The sequence below is a fragment of the Chrysemys picta genome, chromosome 3, assembly GCF_011386835.1.
Source record: "Chrysemys picta bellii isolate R12L10 chromosome 3, ASM1138683v2, whole genome shotgun sequence".
Taxonomy (NCBI): domain Eukaryota; kingdom Metazoa; phylum Chordata; order Testudines; family Emydidae; genus Chrysemys; species Chrysemys picta.
The window spans coordinates 33,099,224-33,116,061 of NC_088793.1; the positions used below are offsets into that span (position 1 = coordinate 33,099,224).

Sequence of the window (16,838 nt, forward strand, 5' to 3'; positions counted from 1 at the left end):
CTATTTCACTAGGAGGGTGGTGAAACACTGGAATGCGTTACCTAGGGAGGTGGTGGAGTCTCCTTCCTTGGAGGTTTTTAAGGCCCGGCTTGACAAAGCCCTGGCTGGGATGATTTAGCTGGGAAATGGTCCTGCTTTGAGCAGGGGGTTGGACTAGATGACCTCTTGAGGTCCCTTCCAACTCTGATATTCTATGATTCTATGATTCTATGAAAATGAAATTACAACTTATCTAGACTCAGAACCTGATTCTAATAGGTGCACCTTACACTATGCCGCTTCTTTGATCGGGAGGGAGAGCAGTTCCGGAGGGCAGAGTGGTGTGCGCCCAGGGTACAACCCCGGGGTGGAGGGGGGAGGTTAACTAGTGGTGGCTGCAGCAGTGGGGTGGCTGCAAGCCGGCAGCCCAGGAAGGCACAGACTAGCAGCGGCACAGGCTTATTTCCACCAGCAAAGGCGCTGCAGAGCAAGAAACAGATTACAGATCCAGACGAAGGAGTTAGCTTGGGTCTGTCTGCTGGGGAAACAAGGCCAGCAGCTAGGACAGGGGAAGTTTGCAAGAGGGAGTTCTTACCAATCCCCAGGACAGCAGCAAGCACAGAGACAGGAACGGCAGTAGCATCGGAGGATGGAGAGAGGACTTGATTCGCTTACAATAATCAGATCTCCAGGCACAAATTTGTTGTTCGTGGGAGGGGAGTTTAAAAACGGGGGTACGCTCAAAAACAAATGAGAGCGGGGAGAGGGCCCCCCCAAAGACCCCTAGCTGATCAGACCAGGTGGCAAAGCAAGGACCTTCTCCGAGGTCTGATCAGAAAATGTCCGGCTTTAAAGGCAAACTCAGGCAGTTTCCCACCAGTACTTTTGATTGGCTCCTCTTGATACAGGGGAGGAGAGAAGGCAGGGAAAGGCTTCAGGGAAGCATAGGCATGCCTGGGCATGTTCTGGGCCACAGGTATGACTTATATGCTTAATTAGTTGGCCACTTCAGGTCTTGCATTTCTGGGCAGCAACCCCCACACCGAGCCCGGGTCTGAACAAAGGAACCAAACAAAGAAGCAAGAAGCCCCCTCCCTAGGCAGAGCAATGGCTCCAGTTAGTCTGTACAAGCCATTCCTAGGAATAGGGCTGTGACTTTAGTTAGCACAATGGCCGGGAGGGGCGGCCACACAGGACAAACAGAAAGGAGAGGGGGAAAAGGAATGCAGCAGGGGGACAGCTGTAACAGACATTTTGAAGAAGCAGGAGTTTGGATGGAGAAAATATTATACTAATGTAGAAGACTATGAAATACGCACACACCAAAACATTGGTAAACGGCAGCTGGACTCTAACGTGAAATACACTCAAAGATGACAGAAAGGGATCTCACAATTGTTACTTGTGCTGTGCAACCCTCAGAAGGAGGTTCTGGGTTCATATAAACATTCCGGCTTTCATTTGCTCATTCAGAAACAGATTTCTTTACTCGAGTGAAGGGTCTGGAAATCACCCTAGGTTAGGGTCTCTCAACATTTCTTGTTACTGGGTGACAACATCCAAGTTTGAACATTCTCACAGTGATTCCACTTCTGGTTCTACCGAAGTTTAGTAAAAGGTGTGATAAACAAAATAATGTAAAGAGAAATGGGACATGCTTGTAGAAAGAAAAAGGAAAAAAGATAAAGCCATATGGAGGAGGAGGACTTGAAAAATGCTGAAGGCAGAGACAAAAAGATGGGTGTTAAGGCTTGTCAACATACAGTTTTGCATCAGTTTTGCTTAAGCTGGGATTTTAAAGTGAAGGAATTAAACTGGCACAAAAGGCTGTGTTGGACCAGGCTTGTTTTGGGTTACCTTAAATCAGTTAGGAACAAGCTTAAAGGCAAATGGAAATAAAAGTGTCCCCACAAGGGAACAGTTTAACTAAAAAAGTACAAATTTGCATGTAGATAAGGTCTTAGGATATGTCTGGAGTGACTATACCAGCATAGCCATGCCAGCATAATTCCAAGTCTTGGACAGATTATGCTAACAGAAGGGTTTTTTCCAGAGGGGTAGGAACATTAACTACATCAGTAGAGGCACTCTTCTGTTGACATAGCTGTGTCTACACTGGGGGTTATGCTGGCATAGCTAGGTCGGTCAGGGGTGTGGTTTTTCACACCCTGACCAATGTATCTGTGCTGCTATAATTTAGTGTAGACCTAGCCTTAGAAAGAGAGAGAGAGAATTGGTGCCAATGGAAACAGAGACAAGAAAAGGTAGCACAGAAACTTTTTGAACAGACAGAAAGATATCTGGCAGATGCAGAATATGGAGAGCCAAGTCAGAACATCTATAAGACATACCACCTTTGGAAGAACTGTGCTACCAAGGCAGGAGGAGCATTACTATTTATTTTTAAATAGCACAAGATCAACTCATTTCTTTATTTAGAAAATCTTTCCCCCGTCCATTTCTCATTAGTTCCCTTTTCAAAACATCTGACGAAAAATGTTACATTTCAAAAAGTGCTTCACGAAAACATCTAGGATTTTTCAAAATGTTCTATAGATTTTTACACAACCTTAGGAGTAGTTTTGGATGCTTCTGGGAACTCAGTTTTCTAGAAATGGTGTGGATTGGGTCCTTGTTGTAGCATAAATGAGAGTTTTGAAAGGAAATTTACATTGCATGTGACAAGCAAGTGGGCTCCTGGGCTGCAGATGAACTTTATGAGGTAGAGGAAATAACATGGTTGGGTATTTTTTTTTGTTTTGTTTTTTTAAAAGTCACAAGAGTATCAACTTTCAGGAGAACGTTCAGATGTTTCAACCTAATCTGTGCTATATTAGGAAATGTAAACAATTTTCACATAGGTGGCTCTGACAGAAGTTGGCACAAGTTTAATCTTCCAAATAAAGGGTATGTCTACACTACGGGATTAATCCGAATTTATATAATTCGGATTTGAAAAACAGGTTGTATAAAGTCGAAATGTATGCGGCCACACTAAGCACATTAATTCGGTGGTGTGCGTCCAAGTACCGGGGCTAGCGTCGATTTCTGCACCGTTGCACTGTGGGTAGCTATCCCATAGCTATCCCATAGTTCCCGCAGTCTCCCGCGCCCATTGGAATTGTGGGTTAAGATCCCAGTGCCTGATGGGACAAAAAACATCGTCGCAGGTGGTTCTGGGTACAGCCTCACCTCCTCCCTCCCTCCCTCCCTGCATGAAAGCAACGGACGGCAGACAACCATTTTCGCGCCTTTTTTCCTGGGTGGGTGAACACTGCAGACTCCATACCACGGCAAGCATGGAGCCCGCTCAGCTCAAGACAGCAGTCATGAACATTGTAAACACCTCGCGCGTTCTCGTGGAGTTTATGCTCAGCCAGGACCAGAAAAACGAGGCGAGGAGGCAGCGGCGGCGGCAGCGCAGCGACAAGCATGAGGAGGACATTGACATGGACATGGACACTGATACAGAATTCTGTGAAACCACGGGCCCCAGTGCTTTGGAGATCATGTTGTTAATGGGGCAGATTCTATCCATGGAACGCCGATTCTGGGCAAGGGAAACAAGCACAGACTGGTGGGACCACATAGTGTTGCAGGTCTGGGACGATTCCCAGTGGCTGCAGAACTTTCGCATGCGTAAGGGCACTTTCATGGAACTTTGTGACTTGCTGTCCCCTGCCCTGAAACGCCAGAATACCAAGATGAGAGCAGCCCTCACAGTTGAGAAGCGCGTGGCGATAGCCCTGTGGAAGCTTGCAACGCCAGACAGCTACCGGTCAGTCGGGAATCAATTCAGAGTGGGCAAATCTACTGTGGGGGCTGCTGTGATGCAAGTAGCCAAAGCAATCACTCAGGTGCTGCTACGAAAGTTAGTGACTCTGGGAAATGTGCAGGCTATAGTGGATGGTTTTGCTGCAATGGGATTCCCTAACTGTGGTGGGGCGATAGACGGAACCCATATCCCTATCTTGGCACCGGAGCACCAAGCCACCAAGTACATAAACCGCAAGGGGTACTTTTCAATGGTGCTGCAAGCACTTGTGGATCACAAGGGACGTTTCACCAACATCAACGCGGGCTGGGTGGGAAGGGTTCATGACGCTCGCGTCTTCAGGAACACTACTCTGTTTAAAGGGCTGCAGCAAGGGACTTACTTTCCGGACCAGAAAATAACCGTTGGGGATGTTGAAATGCCAATAGTTATTCTTGGGGACCCAGCCTACCCCTTAATGCCATGGCTCATGAAGCCATACACAGGCAGCCTGGACAGGAGTCAGGAGCTGTTTAACTACAGGCTAAGCAAGTGCAGAATGGTGGTAGAATGTGCATTTGGCCGTTTAAAAGGTCGCTGGCGATCATTATTGACTCACTCTGACCTCAGCCAAAGAAATCTCCCCATTGTTATTTCTGCTTGCTGTGTGCTCCACAATCTCTGTGAAAGTAAGGGGGAGACCTTTATGGTGGGGTGGGAGGCTGAGGCAAATCGCCTGGCTGCTGATTACGCGCAGCCAGACACCAGGGCGATTAGAAGAGCACACCAGGAAGCGCTGTGCATCAGAGAAGCTTTAAAAACCAGTATCATGACTGTCCAGGCTACAGTGTGAAATATCTGTTTGTTTCTCCTTCATGAAAACCCGCCCCCTTTATTGACTGATTTTCTGTAAGGAACCCACCCTCCCCCTTCCCCCAGCTTTCTTTCAAACCAAATAAAGTCACTATCATTTAAAAATCAATTATTCTTTATTAATAGATTAGAAAAAGAGGGAGGGAACCCGGGTGGTATTTGGGAGGAGGATTGCTGGGAAGGAAAAAGCCACTAAGAAAAGGTTAAAAAAAATGACAGCCTTTTGCTTGGGCTGTCTACTGGGGTGGAATGGGAAGGTGTACGGAGCCTCCCCCCCCCCCCCCCCGCGTTCTTACACATCTGGGTGAGGAGGATACGGAACATGGGGAGGGGGGAGGGTGGAACAGGGGCTGAAGCGGCAGTCTGTTTTCCAGCAGCCGTTCCTGAAGCTCCACCAGACGCCGGAGCATGTCTGTTTGCTCACGCAGCAGCCCCAGCGTTGCATCCTGCCTCCTCTGATCTTCCTGCCGCCACCTCTCCTCACGTTGGTCCCTCCTGTCCTCACGTTGGTCCCTCCTGTCCTCACGTTCACTGGCTTCTTTCCTATACTTTGAAACTGTTTCCTTCCACTCATTCAGATGAGCTCTGTCACTGCGGCTGGATTCCATAATTTCAGAAAACATCTCGTCTCGCGTTCTCTTCTTACGACGCCTTATCTGTGATAACCTTCGGGATGGAGGAGGGAGGCTTGAGGAATTTGCAGCTGCTGTAGGGAGGGGAAAAAAGAGAATTGTTTTAAAAGCTACATTTTGCAGAACAATGCTTATACTCTTTCACGGTGACCAACACTATTCACATTACATAGCACATGTGATTTCTGTGCAAGGTCGCATTTTGCCTCTTAATGCTGAGTGCCTGTGGCTTTGCTGCTAGAGATCACAGGTCTGGGCAACAGAATTCGGCTTGCATGCGGCCATGGTAAGCCATTGTCTTACAGCTTCTGCGCCCTCCTTTCCCACATACCAAGCATAGCCTGTAGAGTGCTGCGGTTTTTCTGTTAACATTCAGCAGCAGCAGAAAACAAACTAACCACCCCCCCCCCCCTCTCGCCATGAATTCTCTGGGATGATCGCTGTACCCCTCCCCCCCACCGCGTGGCTGGTATCAGGGAAGATCCCTGCTAGCCAAACGCAAAAAACTCAGGGCCAATTTCCCATCTGCGCTTGGCTAACTGCAAGGAAGGATTTATTTTCTGCCACAGGCAAACAGCCCAGTAGGAACGGCCACCTCTGTCCCCTTAATTAAGTTCCCGTATTTCAACCAGGTTACCAGGAGTGATATCACTCTCCTGAGGATTACACAACAAGATAAAGAACGGATGTTGCTTGAATGCCAGCAAACACCGGGACCATACGCTGCCAGGCTTTGTCAGGCAATGATACCAGATTACTTGCTGCAAGCTTGGCGTGGTCAAGTGTCCTACCATGGAGGACGGAATAAGGATGCACTGCCCAAAAACCTTGTGGCAAGGGTTTTGGAGTACCTCCAGGAGAGCTTCATGGAGATGTCCCTGGAGGATTTCCGCTCCATCCCCAGACACGTTAACAGACTTTTCCAGTAGCTGAACTGACCGCGAATGCATCCCAAGTCCTCAGGGCAAAGTAATCATTAAAAACCGTTTGCTTTTAAAACAAGTTTTATATTTTAAAAGGTAAACTCACCTGAGGTCCCTTCCATGGGGTCAGAGTCTTGGGTACTGGCTTGGGAGGGTACTTCAGTCAGGGTGAGAAAAAGATCCTGGCTGTTGGGGAGAACGGAGTGCTGTGTGCTCTCTGCAAGCTCATCCTCCTCCTCTCCCCCATCGGCAGAATCCTCAGGCGTCGCTGATGAGACTATCCCCGATCCAGAATCCACGATCACAGGTGGGGTAGTGGTGGCAGCCCCCCCTAGAATTGCATGCAGCTCGGCGTAGAAGCGGCATGTCCGCGGCTCTGACCCGGAGCGACCGTTTGCCTCCTTTGTTTTTTGATAGGCTTGTCTGAGCTCCTTGACTTTCACGCGGCACTGATCAGAGTCCCTATTGTGGCCTCTCTCCATCATGCCCTTGGAGATTTTTTCAAAAGTTTTTGCATTTCGTCTTTTAGAACGAAGTTCTGCAAGCACTGAATCCTCTCCCCATACAGCGATCAGATCCAGTACCTCCCTCACGGTCCATGCTGGTGCTCTTTTTCGATTATCAGCCTGCATGGTTACCTGTGCTGATGAGCTATCTGTGGTCACCTGTGCTCTCCACGCTGGGCAAACAGGAAATGAAATTCAAATGTTCGCGGGGCTTTTCCTGTCTACCTGGCCAGTGCATCCGAGTTTAGATCGCTGTCCAGAGTGGTCACAATGATGCACTGTGGGATAGCTCCCGGAGGCCAATACCATCGAATTGCGGCCACACTATCCCTAATTCGAAATGTTGAAATAGATTTTGGCGCTACTCCGCTCATCGGGGTGGAGTACAGAAATCGATTTAAAGGGCCCTTTACATCAAAATAAATAGCGTCGTTGTGTGGACGGTTGCAGGGTAAATTCGAATTAAAGCTGATAAATCTGAATTAAAGTCGTAGTGTAGACCCGGCCAAAGATTTAGTGGAATAAGCAATAAAAGCATTTTTTTTAAAAGTCAAAGCCCTGGGATTTGTACATGTCAAACATCACAGAAATTGGGTCATTCTCTCTGTAGACAGAAACTTACTGTCTGTACTGCTATGTTAACTGTTGCTAGTTATGTGCCAAAAACACACTCAGTGCTGCATGAGACAATGTGTAAGCAGTCCCTTCCCCATACAGCCTAAAATCTAATAGATAGCCTCCAGTGCATCCCATCTGGGTTTCTTAGATGTTCAGTTTGGTTAATTTCTTATGGACTGATCTTAATTACTGCTGCATGGAGGAGTCTTGGACAAGAAGGGGATTCAAATCCTTAGACCTCCCAGGAAATTTTGCTGTAGCCCAGTCCAGAACCTGCCCTCTACCATTCTAATAGTAGAACTCCTGTGGAGTAGCATCGCTTCACGGTTTGTGGGACATCATGTTTGGGGCATCCAACATCTGCTCCATGCTCCTGTGCCTGGTGCAGCTGCCTGTGTAGAGGAACTGCCAGAATCTAGCTCCAGCTGTGTGCCATTATGTAAAATGACAATGTAATACTGAGACTGAATCATGCAGATCATTAAGTTCAGTTACAATATCCATTCATCCCTGATGAAAATGTCCTATAGAATTTCATAGAAAGTTATGACCACCCTCTAGGGTTTTTACCTTACTTTAGAACTGAAGCGAGAACTACGCAGTTTCCATAGATAACCTACAGAAAGGACAAAACTCTGTTAAATTCTATAGTTTTATTTAAATTTCCAAGGAACTCCATTGTTTTCATCTCTATTAAATTCTCTAGGACTTTGTCATAAAAAAATTGAACGCTTGGCATTTACATACTCATATATAACCCCCTCATGCCAGCATGTCATGCTATAGTAGTATAGAGCCATTAAAGAGATGGATCATTTCATAATATAGCTTTAATAATCTGGATTATTCCATAGACAGTTTTAAAAAGAGAGAGACAGACAGACAGACATCAGAGTCATTCTGTGGACCTAATCCTACAAAATGGCTGATTGCTGTGCTACAAGTGGAATTCAATTAGGAGAGCTTGCCTAGGAGAGATCAGACCCTATTCTTGTTAGTACCCAATATGGATCAAGTATGTTGTTACTACACATTGACTGAGCAACTGAAAACGATTGCTGCATACAGAATGAGCTGTATCTGAGTTTTAGAGTTCAGTGACTTGGATGTTTAAAAATAAAGTAATGTTGCCAGCACAGGTGTGCTCGAGGACAGCAACAGTGGGTTCGTTGCCCGGTGTGCTTCGCGCCAATAAAGACACCAGGGGGAGAAGCAAACAAAGTTTATTTGGGATCCCAAAGCGGTGCAAGGAGACTGGCAAGTCTCAAATCAAGCACATTAACAGGAACAGTTTTTCTTCTTTTATACATTTTGCAGTTAAGCCTCACCCTCCCCTTTCCCCTCTAGCCCTCCCTTTCTCCCCCCCATTCCTCCCTCTACCCCTCCCATCCCTGGTAATAGTTAAGTCATTCTTGGCAGCTATAAGCCTAGCTTGTTAGTAACTTCTTTAAACCGTTATCTTGTCCTTTTCCCTGCAGCCAGAAACATGCAGGCCTCATTATTACTGCTTGAGCAGGGGGTTGCACACAGATAACTGGTTGCTTACATATTCCAATTGCACCTGGCTTTTGAGGTTGATTAGAGTTTAAACATGGAAGGATAGAGTTTGGTTCACTTAGGCCTAGTGCAGGAAGGCTTCATTGACACTTAGTGGCCTTCCACCCTCCCGAGTTACCTAGGGTGAGGCCTAGTGACGTCAACAACTCCCTCCTTTGAGAATACTCAACAAGCTTTTGGCTGAGTTTTCTCATATTCTGTGGACAAGATATGATTAAGTGCTATGAAGCTGGGGTTTTCAATGAGAGGGTATGCCGGGATTTTTGAGGAACGGGGGGCACAAAGCTTACGGAGGAGCATTTTAAAACAAGCAATTAGGAGGAGGGTGACCAGGCACAATACCACACCAGTGAGGAGGAGACGCACAAGGCCACCCCCCAGTCCTCCTAGGTTGGGCAACCAACTTCAAAGGGAATCGAAAATTGTGGGTTTCCTTTCCTGGGCCTTCCACTGTTTGGCCGACAGGACGTGCTTGTTAATGTCCTGTGAGTTTTCCGGGACATAAGTACAACATTCATTCCCAATAAGGGCACACACCCCGCCCTGGAGGCTAAAACATAATCTAAGGCCTGTCTGTTTTGCAGGGACAGCAACCGGAGCTGGTATAGCTCTGAGTTAAGGCTCTTCTCTATGGCCAAGGTTTCATTGGCGAATGTGGTGAGAAACACAGAGAGCCTATGATAAAATTGGGTTAGCCGTTCCACCCCATAGGATGGGAAGAGGATCATACCCAACCTGTCTCCTTCCTTAAAGGGCTCTGAGGTGGCATACAAAGATTAACGCTGCCTGGGGTGGCCAGGGGTTGTCCCTTAATGCATACTGGTATTCAATGGTACAGTTTTGTGACAAGGGGGTACCCGAGGTATTTCTTCCCCTACTGAACCATCCCCAGCAGATATCTGACCAATTTTGGGGGACCACCCTCCAGGGTAACCCTGCTGCGTGGTGCGGGATTTGGGAGCATACTCAGCAGTTAGAGAGGTTAAACTCTTGGGCAAAGCAAACCTTCAAGGATTCATATGTGTTTGTTTCCAAGTTAGTAGGGATCCCTTTCCATCCCACATGTGCCTGGGGGGAAACGGGAGGTAACGAAAGGAGTGTCCCTATGGCAAAGAGTACCACTGTGGCAGATCCTGGACCTGAACTCATGCTGGGCAGGTGACCCTAGGGCCTAACAATTACAATTCCCCAAATACCCACAAAATATCAATTACCAATAGTAGGCAGATTAAAAACAAAAGGGCCAGGCCACCAGGTTAGGCCGGCCCTGTGAGAGTAAACACAACCAACGCTTAGAGTTTTCACGGGGAGTGCGCTGCGACTGTCCAGAGAGACCACAGGGCATTCCCAGCAGGCCTTATTGTCTTTTGAATAACAGTTTAAGTCTCAGGTCGTCGCTGGTAGTCCTTTTCCGTAGGCTGGACGGTCCACCGTTCAGGAGCGGGCACTGCCTTCAGACGGGAGTGATTGAATCCAGTTCTTGTGTCCCTTGACCTTTGCTGCTGTGTGGGAGACCAGCAGGACGGTGTGGGGTCCCTTCCACTTCTCTTGGAGAGGCTTGTCCTTCCAGGTCCGAACGAGAACGGAGTTGCCTGGCTGCAAGGAATGGACAGGGGCATCCAGCGGGAGAGGCTGCAAATCTCTGGTATACCTGTGGAGAGAACAGAGCACAGCAGACAGAGAGCACATGTACTGAGATAAAAAGCCACACCCCATTTCCCACTCCCCTGCCAGAACCGGTGTACCATTCATAGGCCATGCCCTTCCAAACATAATCTCGAAGGGACTGAGCCCTAACCTGCCCTTTGGGAGAGCGCGAATGTGGAGCAAAACAAGGGGTAAGGCATCAGGCCATCCGCTGAATCGATCCACCAAGACGAAAAGGTATTTGAATCCTTGGGTCCGGGGGAACTCAGTAAAGTCTATTTGCCAAACCAGCCCCGGGCCTGGGGTAGGTTCCAGAGTGGCTGATGGCACTGACACTCCAGCTCGAGGGTTGTTCTTTTGGCAGACTAGACATTCAGCCTGTACCTGGGAGGCCAGGGGTCTAAGAGCCTCCCTGCCAGCGTATAATTCTTTGTTTCTTCACCAGGGTCAGTTCTTAATGTCTTTTGTAGTCAGGAATTCCTGGACTTTGTGGTTTCAATGAAGCAAGTGTTCCTTCTTCTCTTTTCCTGAAACAGTGTGGTTCAGCATCATACAGGGGAGAGGTTACTAGCACATCACCCTGTCTTTAAATAGGCTTATCATCAGTCGGAGAGTCCTCCCGAGGTGGAGGGGTCTTTTTACAGTGAGAAGCCTGGGTCCAGGTGGGCAGTCCTTGGTACTTCACAGCGGTGTTGGTGGTGAACAGGACTTGGAAAGGGCCTTTCCACTGTGGAGCCAAAGCAGTTTTTCGTTGATGGACTTTATGTAGACTCAGTCTCCTTGTTTCAATGAATGGCAGGGCTGCTAGGGTCTTTGGTTAGCACTTCTTTTATCTGTGCGAAAAGAAACCTAACACATTTCATTAATGCCTGACAGTGTTTTGCAGATCTCATAGTTGCTTGGGCCCATTCAGGCCCCCCCTTTTCTTGGCTGTTGGCCAAGTCTTAGCTCTGGGCAGTGTCCTTGGATGGTGCCAGCATCTTATCTTTGGACTGAGCTTGCTAGCTGTATTTTTTTCCCTCAGTTAACTCATTCTGTTCTTTTTCCTTCTCTCCTTCTTGGCTTCTTTTAACTTACAAAGGAAACTTCCACTCTTCACTCATACACCTTTTCCCAACAATGAACACATACACATTGTCATTATGCACCCTTCCAGTAAAATAACTTCTATACAGAGCTTTGGAGCAACAAACCAGGACGAGCACACCCACTACTGAGGAGTCCAACAAAGTTCAGGAGGCTTACAGTGGCTTTAAGGCAAGGGATGAGACCCACAGCAGCCATTAACAAGTCATCCACATATTGCAGGAGGAGGACCCTGTCCTCATTGTCCCACTCCTCCAAGTCTCTGGCCAGGGCCTGGCCGAAAAGGGTAGGGGAATTTTTAAATCCCTGGGCCCACACTGTCTAGCAAAGCTGCTTTTTAACCCTCCTTTTGTCTTCCCACTTGCTCCACTCTGGGGCTTGCATGCACTCTGAGGGCTCAATTGCAAGGGTCATTATCCAGGTATTCTCTGGGGGTAAGGTGAGGGTTATTTCATCTTGGGTGAAATGCAGGGTGGCTCCTAAGCGACAAAGCAGGTCCCGTCCCAGTAGAGGTGTTGGACAATCAGGGAGGTAAACCAGTTTGTGAGATAGAGTTCTGTTTCCCAAAGCACATTCCGCTGGGGCATATACTGGGCACTTGGTTCCTTTCCCTGTGGCACCCACCACAGTGAGGGACTCTGACACAGGCAGCTGCAGGGGTTGATTTACGGCAGTTCGTGCAGCTCCAGAGTCTATTAAAAAGTCTATGTCCGAATCTCCCACCCGCATTTTTACTTGGGGTTCCAGGGGCAGGATAGTCCATCTTCCCTGACACCCCTATTCTTGATCCTTTGCTGTCATTATAGGGGTAGCTTCCCTTTTGGGGCACTCATTTTTCCAATGTCCCTCCTTCCGGCATATGGCACACTGGTTGCGACCCAGACGCCTTTCCTGTGAGCCAGGGCACCCACGCCCATGTCCTCTCATTCCCCGGCCCCTTCCACCTTCCTGGAATTTTCCCCTGCCACCGGCCTGTACTGCTGCGACCATCATTTTCGCTTGCCTCTTTTCCTTTTCTTTAGACACAACCTGATTATGCTCCACCTCAGACAACAGGGTCTGCATAAGGACATTACAATCATCACAGTCAGGCTTATAGCTAGCCAGGCACCCTTCAAAGACCGAGATAAACTTGCTTGGGTTCGTAGAGAATTCCCCTGCCTGTGCCTTAAAGGCTGCTAGGTCCACCGGGTTAAAAGGCACATGGGTGTAAACCTGCATAGTAGTGGCCTGATTCCTATCTGAGCCATGTCTGGACACCACAGTCTCAGTGATCAACAGATAAAATTCCACCGAGGGGGCAATCTCTGGGACCTGAGACACCTTGTCTTTATATGGTGGGGGTGTGATAGCCGAAGGGGACACCGGACCTGCCATTACAGCTGTGGAGGGGTTCTGGGGACTAACAGTAGTTACTACCGAACCTGTCGGAGTCAAATTACACTTTTGCAAAATATCTAACCTATCTCTTAACAACATAAACAACTGTACATACGTATGTTCATTCCATTTACCCGTTTGCTGACAAAACAGAAGTAATTGAAGGATCGTATTATAATTAAGTGATCCTTCCGGTGGCCACCTTTCCTGGTCCTCTAGCTGATATTGAGGCCAGTCTACTGTACAGAACCTTTTCAGTTTACTTTTAGTTATTGGATTTGCACCAAACACTTTCCAATTCACCAGAATGCATTCCAAGGGTGTACACCTTGCCCTGCCTGCCATACTCTGTCCCTGCCCCATAGGGAGACACTGGGCGTCCCCAGGTCATAACAGGTGGACACTGGGCGTCCCCAGGTCAAGACAGATAAAGTCCCCACTGGACTGTTCCTACCTTATCCAAGGGTCCGGTTCTGCACCGTCGCCCTATCCATGGGACCGGTTCCCCACCGTCGCCCGCAGCTGCTTCTCCACTACTCGAGCACGTTGCACCGTTGTGCCCTCTGGGGTCGACCAAATCACGTCTTCGCCGAGGCCCCCGGTAAAGTCACCAGTGCGCGCTGGGCGTCGGGCGTCGCCGCAATCTGTCGACCTCCGCGAGGGGTCCGGGCAAGGCTAAATTTCAGCCTCGAGCCCCACGTTGGGCGCCAAAACTGTTGCCAGCACAGGTGTGCTCGAGGACAGCAACAGTGGGTTCGTTGCCCGGTGTGCTTCGCGCCAATAAAGACACCAGGGGGAGAAGCAAACAAAGTTTATTTGGGATCCCAAAGCGGTGCAAGGAGACTGGCAAGTCTCAAATCAAGCACATTAACAGGAACAGTTTTTCTTCTTTTATACATTTTGCAGTTAAGCCTCACCCTCCCCTTTCCCCTCTAGCCCTCCCTTTCTCCCCCCCATTCCTCCCTCTACCCCTCCCATCCCTGGTAATAGTTAAGTCATTCTTGGCAGCTATAAGCCTAGCTTGTTAGTAACTTCTTTAAACCGTTATCTTGTCCTTTTCCCTGCAGCCAGAAACATGCAGGCCTCATTATTACTGCTTGAGCAGGGGGTTGCACACAGATAACTGGTTGCTTACATATTCCAATTGCACCTGGCTTTTGAGGTTGATTAGAGTTTAAACATGGAAGGATAGAGTTTGGTTCACTTAGGCCTAGTGCAGGAAGGCTTCATTGACACTTAGTGGCCTTCCACCCTCCCGAGTTACCTAGGGTGAGGCCTAGTGACGTCAACAGTAACATACTGAAAGAACATGAGCCACATTATAAATTAATAGGATTCAAGTTCTTAAGCAAAACTTTGCCATCGTTATAGGAAAATTTTCAACCATGACCAGAATAACATTTTGTTTGCCTGCCTCTAATAATAAAAATCAGCTCTACTATCAAATGTTTTAATACAACTTCTATGCGAAATTATAGTATGCCAACTTCAGCGCCAATGTTTATGACCAGGGCCGGCTCTGGCTTTTTTGCCAAAAAAGCCTCCAGCCACCCCACCCCCCCTCCGAGTCCCGGTCGGGGCTCCGCTGTCCCCGGCGGCCAGAGCGCCCGGGGGAGGGCGGCGAGCCCGCCCGGGGCTCCGCTGTCCCCGGCGGCCAGAGCTGGAGCACCGTGCCGCCCCCCGCCAGGTGCCGCCCCAAGGACAAGCTTGGTGGGCTGGTGCCTGGAGCCGGCCCTGTTTATGGCTGACTAAAGAATTCCCTGACATGAAAAGTTTTCAGTGAATGAGTGATGACTGCCTAAGACCTGATCCTACCCCAGTCAAGTCAATGACAAAACTCCCACTGACCTATGGCCATGCCCTAAGTCTGTATGTGTACCTCTGCCTTGTACTTTATGGAATGTTAGTCCTGCTCAAGTGACTGTCACTGGCTAGTGGTGGGACTAGAGTGAATAATGCCTTAAGCAAAGGAGAATTATCTATATGCATATTTTGGCCTATATATATTAGGGTTACCATACGTCCGGATTTACCCGGACATGTCCTCCTTTTGTGTGCTAAAAATAGCGTCCGGGAGGAATTTGTAAAGCACTCACAATGTCCGGGATTAGCAGAGCCAGTGGCTGGGAGGGCTGCAGGGAAGTCCCGGGCTGGACTCAGGAGCAGCTGTAGAGGAGCCGGATCTGCCCTGCATTCTGAGCCAGCAGCTGCCTTGCAGCCCAGTCCAGCAACACTGTGCAGGGCCAGACCGGGTTTTGTTGTGCAGGGCCAGGGACCAGGTTTTGTTGTGCTGGAGAGCTCAGCCACGTGTCCGGCTCGGCTGCACAGAGCCCAACACTCTGTTCTGAGCAGCAGGGTAAGGAGGTCAGGGGGCAGGAAGGTTCTGGAGGTGGAGGTCAAGAAACGGGGGGGCTTTTTGGGGGGAGTGGAGAAAGTTTTGGGCAGTCAGGGTACAGGTAGGGGGTAGGGTCCTGGGGGGCAGTTGGGGGGGGGGGTCTTAGGAGGGGGCAGTTAGGGGACAAGGAGCGGGGGGGGGTAGGGGGCTGGGAGTTCTGGGGGGGAGCTGTCAGGGGGCAGGAGTGGAGAGAGGGATCGGAGCAGTCAGGGGACAGGGAGCAGAGGGGTTTAGATGGGTTGGGAGTTCTGGGGGGGGCTGTCAGGGGGCAGGAGTGCGGAGAGGGATCGGAGCAGTCAGGGGACAGGGAGCAGAGGGGTTTAGATGGGTTGGGAGTTCTGGGGGGGGGCTGTCAGTGGGTGGGGAGTGGTTGGATGGGGCGTGGGAGTCCCAGGGGTCTGTCTGGGGGTGGGGGTGTGGATAAAGGTTGGGGCAGTCAGGGGACAAGAGGCAGGGAGGCTTAGATAGTCCTGGGGGGCAGTTAGGGGCAGGGGTCCCAGGAGGGGGTAGTCAGGGGACAAGGAACGGGGGGAGGGTTGGGAGGTCGGGGGGGGCGGGAAGTGGGAGGGGCAGGGGCGGGGCTAGGGCGGGGCTCCTCCCGTCCTCTTTTTTGCTCGCTGAAATATGGTAACCCTAATATATATATATATCACCGCAACTTGTGTGCTGAAGCATCAGAGTATAAGGCTAGACTTACACTGAATTTGGGCAAATTTCCTCAAGATTCACTGCCACTGATGCAGCTAGGGTGACCAGACGTCCCGATTTTATCGGGACCGTCCCGATATTTCCTTGTTTGTCCCGCGTCCCGACCGACGTGCGGTCGGGACAACCGGACAAACAAGGAAATGCCCCGGAGCCTAGAGCCCGGAAGTGCTCACGCCCCCCCCCCCCCCCCCGCCCCGACTCCGCCCCCTCCTCCCCCGATTGGCTCCCTCCCCGAATCCCCGCCTCTTCCCCGGGCTCACCATTCCCCCTCCCTCCGCAAGCGCTGGAGGGAGGCCCGGGAGACGCAGGGGAAGCGCGGGGCCGGGGTGAGTAAGAGTCCAGCCTGGTCCCTTGCAGGCAGGACTCAGTTGGGTGGTAGGGAGATGAGGGGGGCGGCCCGCGGGGCCAGGCGGCGGCTGTTGTTGTCCCCCCGGTCAGCGGGACTCGGGAGCAGCCGCTGCTGCAGCTCCCACTGCCGCGGGGGGAGGAAGCGGCCATGGCGCTCCGCGGCTGCGGCGCCTCCAAACCCCCCGAGCCGGGGCCTGCTGCAGGGACCCAGCAGCGCGTACGCTGGGCCCAGCCCCTGGCCAGTCGTGTCTGGGCTGCTGCCCAGCTGGTGCTATCCCACGGCAGCCCCGGGGCGGAGGCATCGGCAGCCCAGCCCCGTTCGTTCCCCTGCGGGACGGGGGGGCTGGGGCCTGCTGCCCCCACTCCGGGGCCGCCGCGGGATAGCACCAGCTGGGCAGCAGCCCAGACGCGACTGGCCAGGGGCTGGGCTGG

At 50.2% G+C, this 16,838-nt stretch overlaps 1 protein-coding gene and 1 long non-coding RNA gene across 2 annotated transcripts; both read right to left on the reverse strand.

Moving 5' to 3' along the window:
• Positions 1-4,708: 4,708 nt before the first annotated feature.
• LOC135982196 (uncharacterized) lies at positions 4,709-7,121 on the reverse strand. The gene is made up of 2 exons (XM_065587714.1): positions 6,268-7,121; positions 4,709-5,312 (listed from the first exon to the last, which is right to left on the reverse strand). Exons 1-2 carry the CDS (start codon positions 6,791-6,793, stop codon positions 4,843-4,845), a joined length of 996 nt encoding a protein of 331 aa, XP_065443786.1. The 5' UTR covers positions 6,794-7,121; the 3' UTR covers positions 4,709-4,842.
• A 1,371-nt stretch (positions 7,122-8,492) lies between these two features.
• On the reverse strand, positions 8,493-14,252 carry LOC135982197 (uncharacterized). Its single transcript, XR_010599439.1, has 2 exons — positions 13,410-14,252; positions 8,493-10,493 (listed from the first exon to the last, which is right to left on the reverse strand). It is a non-coding gene; the product is annotated as an uncharacterized LOC135982197 (long non-coding RNA).
• Positions 14,253-16,838: the final 2,586 nt, after the last annotated feature.